Source organism: Streptopelia decaocto (assembly GCF_964273445.1).
Source record: "Streptopelia decaocto genome assembly, chromosome: 8".
Classification (NCBI taxonomy): domain Eukaryota; kingdom Metazoa; phylum Chordata; class Aves; order Columbiformes; family Columbidae; genus Streptopelia; species Streptopelia decaocto.
Window position 1 is genome coordinate 11,804,072 of NC_138662.1, and position 12,098 is coordinate 11,816,169.

A 12,098-nucleotide genomic window follows, 5' to 3' on the forward strand; every position below is an offset into this window, starting at 1 on the left:
TTTTGTTTGTTTGCTTGGGTTTGTTTTTGTTTTTAATGTTGCAACTCACAAGCATTGGAAGAAAACCACTAAGTTCTGCTTCTCAGTGACTCTTCTGTCAAAAAAAAAAAGTTGAAGGCTGAATGCTTTTTTTGGAAGTAGTAACTCACAATAAATAGAGAAGTTGTAAGTAACTTTAACAACTCAATATATAAACATGGTTGTGTACAATTCCACGACTGAAGCTGGAGTAACCATAGGTTTGAAAAGTTGTACTGTTACATGAAAGCTGTCTGGAATAAACAGGGAATATGTAAAAGGAACGTCACTGCTGAACAAATAACTTGCAGTCATTAAGATCATAGAATTATTTTGGTTAGAAGAGACCCTCAAGATCATAGAGTCCAACCATGAGATGATGACAGCTCCACTCCTGAATGTAAAACAAAACAAAACTATAAATATGTGGTGTGTAGTCCATTTTTTATTCTTCAGTTTTAAATGAAATATTTTAAAAAATTTTGTATTTTTCAACAGAATTGTTTTTATGGTATTCAGGACTTGTTTTTTATCAACAGTCCTATTTGGTTGTTGTTTAGAACTGTCTTATTTTCCTAACAACAAGTGGAGAACTAAAATAACATATGCAAGAGGATCTAAAACCAATTTATTGAGAATTAGTGTTGTAGTCACTAATTTACATTGTTACTTGGCAGATGAGTAGCAGCAGTGGATGTTGTAAATGGTTCAGGCTGGCAGCTTGACAGGTAGAACCTTACAAAAATTAGCAAAATTTCAATTCCACATATCATTTATTTTTAAAAGAGCAGGCTTCTTTTTAGTCAAAATAGTTAAGTTTGACAAGCTTGGCTTGACAAGCATTGATGATGATACAATCCAGAAGTTCAGCAGTTATATTTGGGATTTTTTTTCTTTTGCCTTCTTTCCTGACACTTGTTCAATTGCTCTCTACAAAACCAGTGGGTTTTTCAGTTCTATTTGCCATGGCTTTTTACTCTCCAGGTTCTTTCTCCTTATTGCCATCTCCCACTTTCTTTAACTTTCATTTTCTCTGTATATTTTTTTTGCATGGAATTATTTAAAACAAATAAATTTTGTGCTTGAACAGCAGGGGGAGTTCTGATCTCTCTCTCTCTTTTTTTTTTTTTTTTTTTTTTTTTAATCTGTGAAATGTAATTTCATCCCTGTTCAGGTTTCATAGCCCAGGAGGAGCCAGCCTCTTGGGAGAGGGTTATTAGATTCTATTTGCAGTAGTGGCTGTTTTCATTTGAATGGCCCGTTCCCCCCACCATTAAACAGTGAATTTTTTCTTTTTCAGTGTTGCAGCAATTAACCCTTTAGCAACCTTCATCAGAAAACTTAAGAGATGAGGTTCCAACTAATTGAAGGTTACACTAGTTAGTTCTCTTCTTCACAAACAATGGTTGCATAATGAAAAAAATTAAAGTGACATCAAAAAGATTTCTGGTTGTGGAATGAGAAAACATTCATGTTTTTAATCTTTCACTGCATTTATCAACTGTATGTCAAATGGCACCTTCTCGAGCCTGAAGTGAGTTTTTCTTTTGGAGGCTTGGTTTGCCAAATTACTCTGTAACTAACAGAGGCAGGAAAAGTCCCGCTTTAAGGCTGCTGTTAGACATCAGCCGATGGGATCGCTTACGTTGTTTTACACAATTGCTGTGGCTTCTGTGTGTTTGGTCCTGCTGTGGGTTGTTTCCATCCTCGTTGTTTTCTAGAACAGGTGTTTGTGTAGGCATACAGGGAAACAGGCTTTCTCTGTCTTCAGATAAATGATGGGGTATAATTCTTCTTTATTTGCAAGTTACTTTTTTATTTGTTTTTACATGGTGCGCAGTATGAGCGTGCTAAAGTCTGGGCTGGACGCAGCTCGGGGAAGTGGAAAAGCTGGGGGAAGGGGCTTCAGCTGCAGAGAATTACACGCATGACTGTGTCTTGAGGCTTAAGTCTTGCACGGAGATTCCTACTGAATTCAGAGGCTCTGCATCCACATGGATGCGGATATTGAAGGGCATAGTCATATTACTGCTCTTCTGAGACTGTGAATCAACTTAAATTTACAAGATAATTGTAGATAGCATGGTTATTAAAGCCTCAAAGGTGAGAAGATGATAAAGATCATCTGTTATGACTTCTAGTGAATTACAAAAGTAAAAATCTCTTTCCAGGAAGAGCTGCAGTTTTGAAGTGTCTGCTGGACATTCACCAGATTTTTAGGGAGAATGACCCTGCCTACATCCTTAATGATCTCTTCATTACAGACTATTGCATCTGGATTCAAAAAACCAAGTAAGTTCTTAAGCAGTTATTGATGTGGGAAATGTTTTTAGCATACTTAATCTATGAACAAGTATCAGTAAAATCAAAATAAATGTGATCTCCTATATATGGAAATGTGATCGGTCCTTTTAACCTTGGCTATCCAGCTAGTCTTACAACATAAACAAAGACATTCCATGCATTTTTTTTTTGATGTAGTGACATCATTGGAGAAGGGAGAGAGGAATTGCATTTATTTGAAATAAAAATATGAATTTTCATTGATATATTAATGGTTTGGGGGAAAACAGCTTCTGGGGAATTTTCATTCTGTTGCGATCTTTCTTTGGAACAAAAATGTTTATATAGCACTTATGTAACATTAAGAAAAGGTTTGGAAACAACTCCTAGTTCAGGATTGAATTTATAACTTCCAATGGAATTGACAACTTCCAGTTCTGATCAGACACCCATGCAAACCATTTACACCTGTATGAAACTGCTGGTTTATGGACTGCAGCAGTTGTACCAGTTGGTTATTAACACCAGAATAAGTGTCACATCTCTGTGCACTGTGTCTTCTTGCCGCTGTAGCTGCTCGCCAGCTCGCTCTCCCTGGCAATGTGCTTTGGCCTCCACTTCACCTGAGACGAAACAGCGACTGTGCCACTTGCAGACAAAGTCCCTGCACTTCAGCAATTCTGTGTCTCACCTCTGTGACTTATTTCCTTATTTCTAAAGTCTTGGGAACTTTGCAGCCAGGCTGGTTGGAATTATCAGCATGCTTTAATGGCTTAAAAACAGTGAGAAATGGATTAAATGATCAAAGAAAGCTTCATGTTCAAATCTTTATATTGTTCTTGTCAGATTTATATTTTTCATACAGCTTTTGTTTTTCTCCCTCCCTTTTTATGTCTTCACAGCCTTCTCTGAAGGCCCACAAAAGTGTGTATCTGAGTTGCAGTCATATTTATCTGAAAAGTGAGGCACTCCTAATATAAACAAAAAATGTCATTGTCTTGTTTGTTAATAAAGCAACATACAGACTCATAAAACATGGGTTAAAAATAGTCTTTGCATTCCAGTGCACAATTTAATGAGACAATGTGAGAGAAAAAGTAACTTCTTGAGTGCATAAGACATAAGAAGCAGTGAGGGAATAGAGAGAGAACTTAGTGTTAATCATGGTCAGAAAGGGGGATACAAAAGAGAATTGAGACAGCTTGCATGGGCTGTACTTTTAGGTGTGACCTTACTGGTACTACTTAGAGTATTAAAGGTCTTCAGTTCATAGCTGTGGATTACATGTTGTAGATACTGTTGATTCTTTGTTTACTTTCAGTGACTATGTACCTATGAGTAACAATGCACAAAATATTCTAAAGCAACTACAGGTGTTTCCAAAAATTTTGATTCATTAATCCTGAGTAGTTCCAGGAACAGACAGTTCATTTTACATTGTCATTTTTGAGGAGGCCTTTTTCGGCCACACCTTAAATGCAGCTACGGGGAAATTCACATTCAGGTTGAAATTGAGTTGAAAAAGTGCAGTAAATGAAGAAGGAGAAAGATATTTAATGCATCTTTCACGAAGAAATGAGTCACAAGATGGTAATATCACTGCTGTCCATATCAATGAATATAATGTCTAGCAAGTCAGTCATAAAAAACAAGGCTTTCTTTAAATACAGCAGAGGAAAATGTATGGTAGATATAAGTGACTGATACATTAACACATTTACTCCTAGACGCATACATTATGTACCAGTTAAGCAGAACTGACAGCTTCTAGAAAGAGGGCAATTAAGCTTTCTTATTGTCATAATGACATGGCACAATAGCTGTCTGTCATTAGGAGAACAAGAGAAAGAGGATCTGCAGAAACCGTTCCTATTTTTAGGGTCTGAATCAGGAAAGCATTTAAGCATCTGCTTAAGTCATTCCTGTTCAGTTTAGCAGTGAAGCACGTTTGAAGTTAAGCATGTGCGAAGCAAACAGGAACCTTTGTTTTCTCCCTTAATGTTGAAGGGAACAATGAAGTTCACTCATCATTCAGAAAATACCATAACAGATACAGAAATGGGTGGTGACTTGTCTGCTGAGGACAAGGGCTCCCAGCTGCCCACGGTGAGTAAGGCGCTGGAGAGGAGGGTGGTACAGCTTCCATTCCAGGGCAAGAAGGTTATGACATCCCTCTGGTAATTGCCTTTGTGGTGAAAGAGTTTTGGGAGGGGAAGGTATTTATAGGTATTTCTGTGGTGGTCTTTCCATGAAGTTATTTGCATGTCCGATCAGTCTGGATACTTTCTCTGTTTTGTTTCTTAGCCATTCTTTGCTCTGTGCAAGCTTCATTAACTTTCTTTGTCTCCATTTTCTCCTGTCTTTTCATAGCTGTAGTCCCAGAGTGCTTTCAAAATCTGTGGAGGGTTTTTCTTTTATTCCCCTTTTCCACTGGTATGTAGCCAAGTTCTAGTGGAGGTTGAGCCCTCTTTATTCAAAAAGTTAAAACAGACTATAAGTTCTTTGTAGTGAAGAATCTGAGCACTTTAGAAACAGCTGGAAGCAAGCTTGTTAGCTTACCTGTACTGGCAGAGAAATGTCTGCGAGCTGTAGGTTTAGGAAAAAAAAATCTAATGGATCTATCAAGTGATAGAAAGCATGCGGCCCTGCTCCAGATGAGGCTTCTGGGAGAGGAACACCTGGGTAGGTACTGGCTTGTAAATGTTCAATGTGGAAACAAAAACCTTGTAACCAACAGTGTGTCAATAGCTGATTACAAATTTGGTTTGAGATCATAGTTTGGCTGTGACTAAATTAGATGAATAAGTGAATGTGTCACTGGGCTGGCAAAAGATTCATTTTAAGCACAGTGTATCTGGAATTAGAAATTAAGCTGCTGAATAAAAGACATGCAGGTGGCTAATAGTCAATTTGGTATAGTGAGTACAAGCTAGTTCTTTAATTTTTTTTTTTGAGAGATGATTTTATTCAGGTTCCTGTTATGAAGAGAAAAGTAGATTCCTAGAAGTCTTGGAAAATGTAAGATATTAGCAGTGTAGCTAAAGTTTTGTCTTCCTGCTTGCAGTCTTAATGTTAGTTTTAGCTGCTTTCCAGGTTCCTAGTATCTCTCTTTGAGCTGCTTGTGAAGTTACTGTTAATAATTCGATCTATTGCATAAAATGGCATGTAAAATCCTTTTAACTGTTCATTACATTTTGAAGAAAGGGAGCGTGTTGCTCAGCAAAACTTATCGGAAAAGAGGAAGAAAAATGAATGTTAACTTGGGTAACAAAAGCTGGACAAAGACCCATGGAGGGAGCTTGTAGTAAATCTCGGCAGGTGGTGTCAACATTTATGTTGAAAAGCCAGATGCAGCCAGATGGAAAATTGCATCTTTAACCTCTGAGGTCATAATGACATGTCATCACTTCATTTGATCCCCCTGCTAAGTGAGCTTATCATCCGCCCTGCTGTCACTTCTGGTTTTACTTTCATTTCCATAATAAATTTAATTTGTCTGATTTGCATTTTTTTTTCTTTAGATCAGGGCTTTCACAAACCACTGTGGTATACACAGCAGCATCTCCAAGGTGAAGCTACAACTGAATATGCATTATAAGTCTGAGCTTTTTTCCACATCTTTCAGACCTTACTTTGAGTAGAGGAGACAAGGGAGAGGAGAAGGAGCTTTGGGGCAACCACTGGTTGTCTGATAGCTGCAATATGGGCTGGAAGCCCAGGGGTCTCTAGGTGTGGTTTGTTGCAAGAGAGCTTTGTCCCTTCTGTCCGTGACCCCAGAGGAGTTGTGTCCTTTACAGAAGTCAGAGCAGTTTACCCACTGACTCTTGCTGTGCGAGGTCCCTTTGTGTAGCCCCATGTCTTTCTCCAGTGTTTTGTATTCCCCTCTGTGCCAGGCTCTATTCACACTGCTTTTTATTGTCCGCTGTTGTGCATACGTGCCTTCTGGTGGCTCGGCCGCGTGACGCCTGCTGGCCCTGACACAGTGGCTCGCTGGAAAGCCCAGCGACTTCCAGGAGTCCTTGTCCAGGCAGTTTACCACGTACTGTTCTGCATCCCTACCCAAGAGAACAACGAAGCCCATGCAGCTTTAAAATACTTTAACATTTAAATACATGTTTAGTTTTAAATATCTACCACTTTAGTATTAGTTAATGTATGTTTTCTGTGTTCCTGAAGTGGAGGTGAAGCTCTTAGTGTTCTAGGCAGTTTTTCCAGGGTTAGTACACTTACTTATGCACAGTTGTATAGTTGTAAACTTCTCAGAGTTTTGTGGGTATGAAGAATGCAGGATTAAAAAGTGTTTGTTCCTGTGTAATTTGTATTTTTTCATTATCACTATTTTTTTTTCTACTTTTTAACTTACCATCTCACCTTTTATTTGTGATCTGTTCTATTGCAAAAATTATAAAATCATTATTTGTGTTGTGTATTGTAGCAGCTTCAAGTCATGCGGTAAAGAAGATCTGTATGTTGAGATGAGCTGTGTGTCTTGCAGAACTGTATCTGCAACCTGATTTGTTATACCAGTATATAGGCTGCTTTAATGTATGTGTGCTCTGCAGCAGCACCTTCATGTGTATGTGCTTCACAACCTCAGACAAATGTAATATTGCTACTTTTGGTGACTGTAGTTGTAACTTCCCAGTTCAAGCATGGACTACTTGCTTTAAAGTAAAAACCAGGATTCCTGGTGGCATTTATAGTGTCTCTGTAGAAGCTTCTGTTTTTATTTGAACTAACTAAATTAAAGCTAAGTCAGATTATTCTTAAGCTTGTTCTATTTCCTTCTCTTGATTTTCAGGTCAGACACACCTAAAAGATAGTCTAGCTTCATAGGTCTGTTTTCCTTTTAATCTCTTTGTAATTGAGACCTAGTCCTTGTTACAACATAATTACCTAGTCTGAAACCAGCAGGGAGTTGCTGCTTTATGTGTAGGGTGGGAGGTTCTCTAAATAAATGTAGGATTAATTACATTCACAGCATGTCATTGAGGTGATGAGAATGACTGTGATTGCTCAGCCCGCCTTTTCTTTTCCCCAGGTTTTCTGAATTACTGTTTTAATCAATATAGTGTAAAGTGGGCCTGAAGTGTTAAGGCCTGATGTTGCAAAGGTGTTAAGGAGCCCAAGTCTTTCAGGGAAAAAAAAAAAAATCCATGAGATTTAGGATTTTTACTGTCTGTGTCACATTGGATCATGAAGTGCTCAAGAGAGGAGGGAACTCAGCCTTCAGGATCATAATTCCAGTCCAAGATTTGTGTTCTTTCTGATCTCTTTCTTGGCTTTAGCTGACTTTAAAAATTGATTTTTACAAGTTATTGTATCTTTATATTTGCAAAAAAGACTACTTTCAAATGTATACGACAGCCTCCTAACATTTTTTTCAAAGCATACATTTGATAATCAGAGTAGTGCTGATAGTTTGCTCTTGTGCCCATTTAAACACGCTGTACCTCACTGAATCTTCAAAAACCTCTCTTCGATTCATATAAATATTTGCATAGCTATATGGGTTTGTTATTAATTTACATTAAGTTCTCTCCTTTATGGAGCATCTTACATATCTTCCTTGTATCTTGTTTCACAAGTTAGTGCACTACTAACATGTTAGTTTATTAAATTTTTCAAGCTGGGGGGAGGACAGAATGTCTTAACAGATAAGAAAAATTAATCAGTGCTTTAAAACATTGTCAAATGTTAGAGGAATATGCTAATTTTCAGCTGTTAACTTCTTGGATTTGGCAGCTGTGATTTGGAAGAACAAAAGCATGAGCAGTAATATATTCTGAATGAAAATCCTGGTGCTTGGCTCTTTGGGATTAAACTGATTTGTACAGCATGTTTAAAGCACTTCATACAGTTAAGACCTTGGGAAGCAAACACTTCATAGTATTGTATGTTCTGTGCATTACAGTTTAATGGTCAACTATACTCTGCTTTGGCTGCAGTTTAAGTTTTACTTTACCTTCATTGCTGCCCATGTTAACCTTAGTTTAGTGAAGGCTGCAGTAATTTCAAGTTTGATATAAAACTCCAATATTCAAAGTAGGTGGTGCAGAGAAAGCCAAATTGCTTTCACATTGCTGCTTTGAAAGCAGCCTTGCCATTAGCATATGCTTTTAGTGTGTGTTCTGATGTGGCCAGTTATGTTGTTTATCAGATAGTGTAGCAACCCTATTTCCACCATTGCAAAATCACTTATTTGGATCTAGCTTGTAGTTAGAGGATTATATTTTTCACTACACTTCTTTAATAGTATTGTCATTGTGGATATGCTAAAGCCACTTAATTCCCTGTCCCCCACCCCCTGCAAAACAACACAACTTGTTGGATTTTTGAAGACTATTGTTTCTGTTTCTCTTTTAGCTTAATAAGGGCCATACAGGTACAAGGGGTAAACCAAACAGTCTTGGTGCTGCTTGTGCTCACACCTTGTCCCTGAACACAGTCAGAAAGCTGTGCCTTATCTGGTTACATAGGCTTTACCCTTAGTGTCCTGTGATGACTTGCTGTAGTAGCTCATGACTACAATCCCTAATTATTGTAATTCCTTCTTAGCAGGCTTTACAAGCTGGCATCACTACTGCTGGCAGCTAGTTCAGCGTGCAGCACTACGTTTGCTTGCTGCTTTGAGTAATCATGTTGCATTAGATTTGCTTTTCATTCACTTCTCTGGTGGCCTGTGGTGGTGTATTAACTTTCAGATGTCCCAGCTGGTTTTCAAGCTTTTACCAATAATGGGAATGCCCACTTCAAATGGTCTCTTTGTGGACTCTTTGAGGTTCATTTTATGCATATATTGGAAAATAGGAAAAAAAAAAAAACTGGGAACATACAGATTTTTGTTACTTTATAAAGTTATAGCCATCCATTGTTTTCAGAGTCTTTGTCTGAGTACTGTCCAGTATCTATAACAATCTATCAATAAAACACAGTATGATGTCTTTTCAGATAAATAACATTTAATGTCACAACATTTTTTTATTGATAGGTAGAAAATGTATTGCACTAGCTGACCCAGCCTGACAATATGTGCTTATTTGAATAATGTGTATTTTAATACAATCAAGTATAAAATGGTACATTTACACCTGAATCTGGTAGAGAACCCAGAATTATTTGTTTCCATCCTAAGTCATCTGCTCTTAATCCTTAGATCAGAGTTCTTTGATTTAAAAATAGTAACTAATAATTCGCAAGCACATTGTCTCTCTTCACCGTTTTGATGCATGTTTTTAATACAGTTTCTTTTTGTTTACTGTCATCTTGAGCTGCCATGCCTCTCATTAAATGTTGCATCTTATTTAAGGACTGAGTTGTCACTTCAATATGTCTGTAAAGCAGTATATGCACATAGAACACTTTGTAAATAACAATACCTAAGTCATGTAATATACTGACTGAAGAGCCTCAAAGCAAAACACTGTTTGCCCTGAAGGGTGGAAAAGGTGATAGTCAGGTGGATATAATACCTGAAATTCCCCTTTATATATGTTTTAGCAAGCCCTGTAAAACATGGATTTTTAACAAGGGGTTTAATCTCTCTTCCCAGCTGCTAGCTGCAGTTCTCTTTGATGTTTTTCCTCTCCTCTCCTTTCCTGTGTTGTTTTTTTCCTATTTATTCCATCATTTTTCTATAGCTCATTTTCCTTCAGGCTGTGTCTGAATGCACCTTGCTGTGGGTAGAGAAGGCAAAGAAGAAAGCCATTTTTTTCCCCTCAGGCTACCGCTTTGATTTTCCAAAGTTGTTGGGAGGCAGTTCCTATCTGCTGACAGAAGGGTCAGCGATCTGTGTCGTGTCTCTTCAGTCAGCACATCTCTGCTGACTCTTCCACAGTTTTGCCGAGGGGAAGGATGAGCTTGTGGAGTTGTTGCTTTCCCAGGCAGGTGGAGTGTGCAGCTGTGATCAAAGTGGGGAGGCAATCCACAGGCTGATAATATCATCTTGTTTTGTTTGCAAGCTTGTCGGTATCTAGCTTAGTCTCTTCCACCTGCCCCTTGCAGTGATTGTGTCGTAAATCTCAAGACAAAACAAAGGTAGAATGAGAGAGAAAAAATGTTGAATGAGGGGATGATTGAGTCTGTAGTCTAAAGCCCAATCCCCACTATTCCCTGGGACTCCTCCTTGCCACACCACACTGTCCAATTCTTGCATGTGTGGCCTGCAAGGTTCCTTGGTGCAGATCTGCAGCCAGTTCAGCGGAGTGTGGTGGTATTTTTAATTATTATTATTCGTAAGAGGAATGATCATGCTCTAGAGCATCTGATACGAGGTGCTTTACAAACATAACAAGTTGGAGGGGGGAGAAGGTGGGAGCAGGCTGTTCAGTTTAGGCTCTTGCAAAAATCTACTTTCCTGCCAGGAATTTGTAAGATGCTCAGATTCCGTGTCTTTTTATGTTGAGACCACGTGAGTTGAGAATGGACTGTAAGCAGGAAGGCTACAGGTGATGTTTTCCCTTCTGGTGGTGTTACGGGTGTCAGTCAGAAGCAATGTAGCAGTGTCAGACTTAAAACTCTGATTGAACTCACTAGGACTTTTGGTGGATAAATTCCATTGTAAAGGGGTAGGATTGCGTTGGAGTAATGTGTTTGGAATTGTGTTTTTAAGCCTGTCCGTTGTCATTGTTATTCTTGTCGGTTTTGTAATACATTACTTTACTAGCATATTCTGACACTAAAATTCACATATTCTGCACTGCTTTGTGTGAGTACCTTTCATTCCCATATTGTAGTACAAATGGTATAATTTACAGCACTAGGAGTGCCGTCCCCTGGATCACCAGGGGTGATGGTGAAGACCAAGTTCTAGATAATGACAGTTGAGAAATTTGAGGGAGACGGGGCTAGTGGGGAACGATTGTCAATGTTCCATTTGTGTAATGCAGCTGATACTTACTATCACATTATAAAATCTGTTCATTCCTCTGTGTCTGTTTTGTGGTGAGTTATCTATTAATCTTTCATTATTTGTATTTATCATATATAACTTTGGAAGCTGTGCCATTGTTAGATGTTTGGACTGGCTGCAACTTACTGAAGCTATTTTGGCAACACTGAGCTGCTTCTAAGCTGAGCTAAAGTATTGTTAAAACATAAATACTCTTCGGTTTCTTTTTATAGTCCAATATTAATTCTAAGTCTGTTTTCTCTTATGCATATTTTCATAGTATCATCTACATAAGTAAGCTGTACTTAATTTATTTTATAATCCATTATATATTTGGTTTCAACTTATCAAAAAGACCAAGTAATGAAAGTAAGATGTTATATGAGAAAGCTGCTTCTTTTTATTTTTTTTTAAATATTTATAAATGTGAAGTTCAGCTCATGCAGTATTTAGATTCATTATGAAAGAAGCACTGTGGAATTTCAGAATAAATATGGAGGGGAAGTCACTTGAAATATTCAGACTTATTAACATAAAAGAAGTCACTTAAGCTGAAACAATGGTGCTATGTTTTATATTTGATGTATGGCTAACAAACTGTAATAACTTAAGCTATGTTGATAGCAGTTCATGTTTACAAGACTGCAAGTTGGATTGCAGTAGATCACTCTCTTAGTTTCAGAATTCATGTAATGCCCTTTGAAAGCCAGAATTTCAAGATGAAAGTGTTTTATGTTCCCCTGAAACCCTTTGGATTCTTCCGCATCAGCCATTGTTTTATGGTTCAGGACTTCCTGTCACCTGAAGATAAGTGGTGGGTTTCTCTTGTCATAAGTAGTCTCTTTATGCTGGATTTCTGCTCTTCAAATCCTGCCAATTTAAAGTGCTTCCAGGGAGGAGTATTTTC

At 37.9% G+C, this 12,098-nt stretch overlaps 1 protein-coding gene across 2 annotated transcripts in view; it reads left to right on the forward strand.

Annotated features, from left to right (window-relative positions):
• SHQ1 (SHQ1, H/ACA ribonucleoprotein assembly factor) overlaps nucleotides 1-12,098 on the forward strand; it is a 46,108-nt gene that overhangs the window by 23,415 nt on the left and 10,595 nt on the right. For both annotated transcript variants that reach the window (XM_082059877.1, XM_082059878.1), the window contains exon 11: nucleotides 2,190-2,310. In XM_082059877.1, the coding sequence (XP_081916003.1) occupies nucleotides 2,190-2,310 (121 nt within the window). The remainder of the gene's footprint in view (nucleotides 1-2,189; nucleotides 2,311-12,098) is intronic.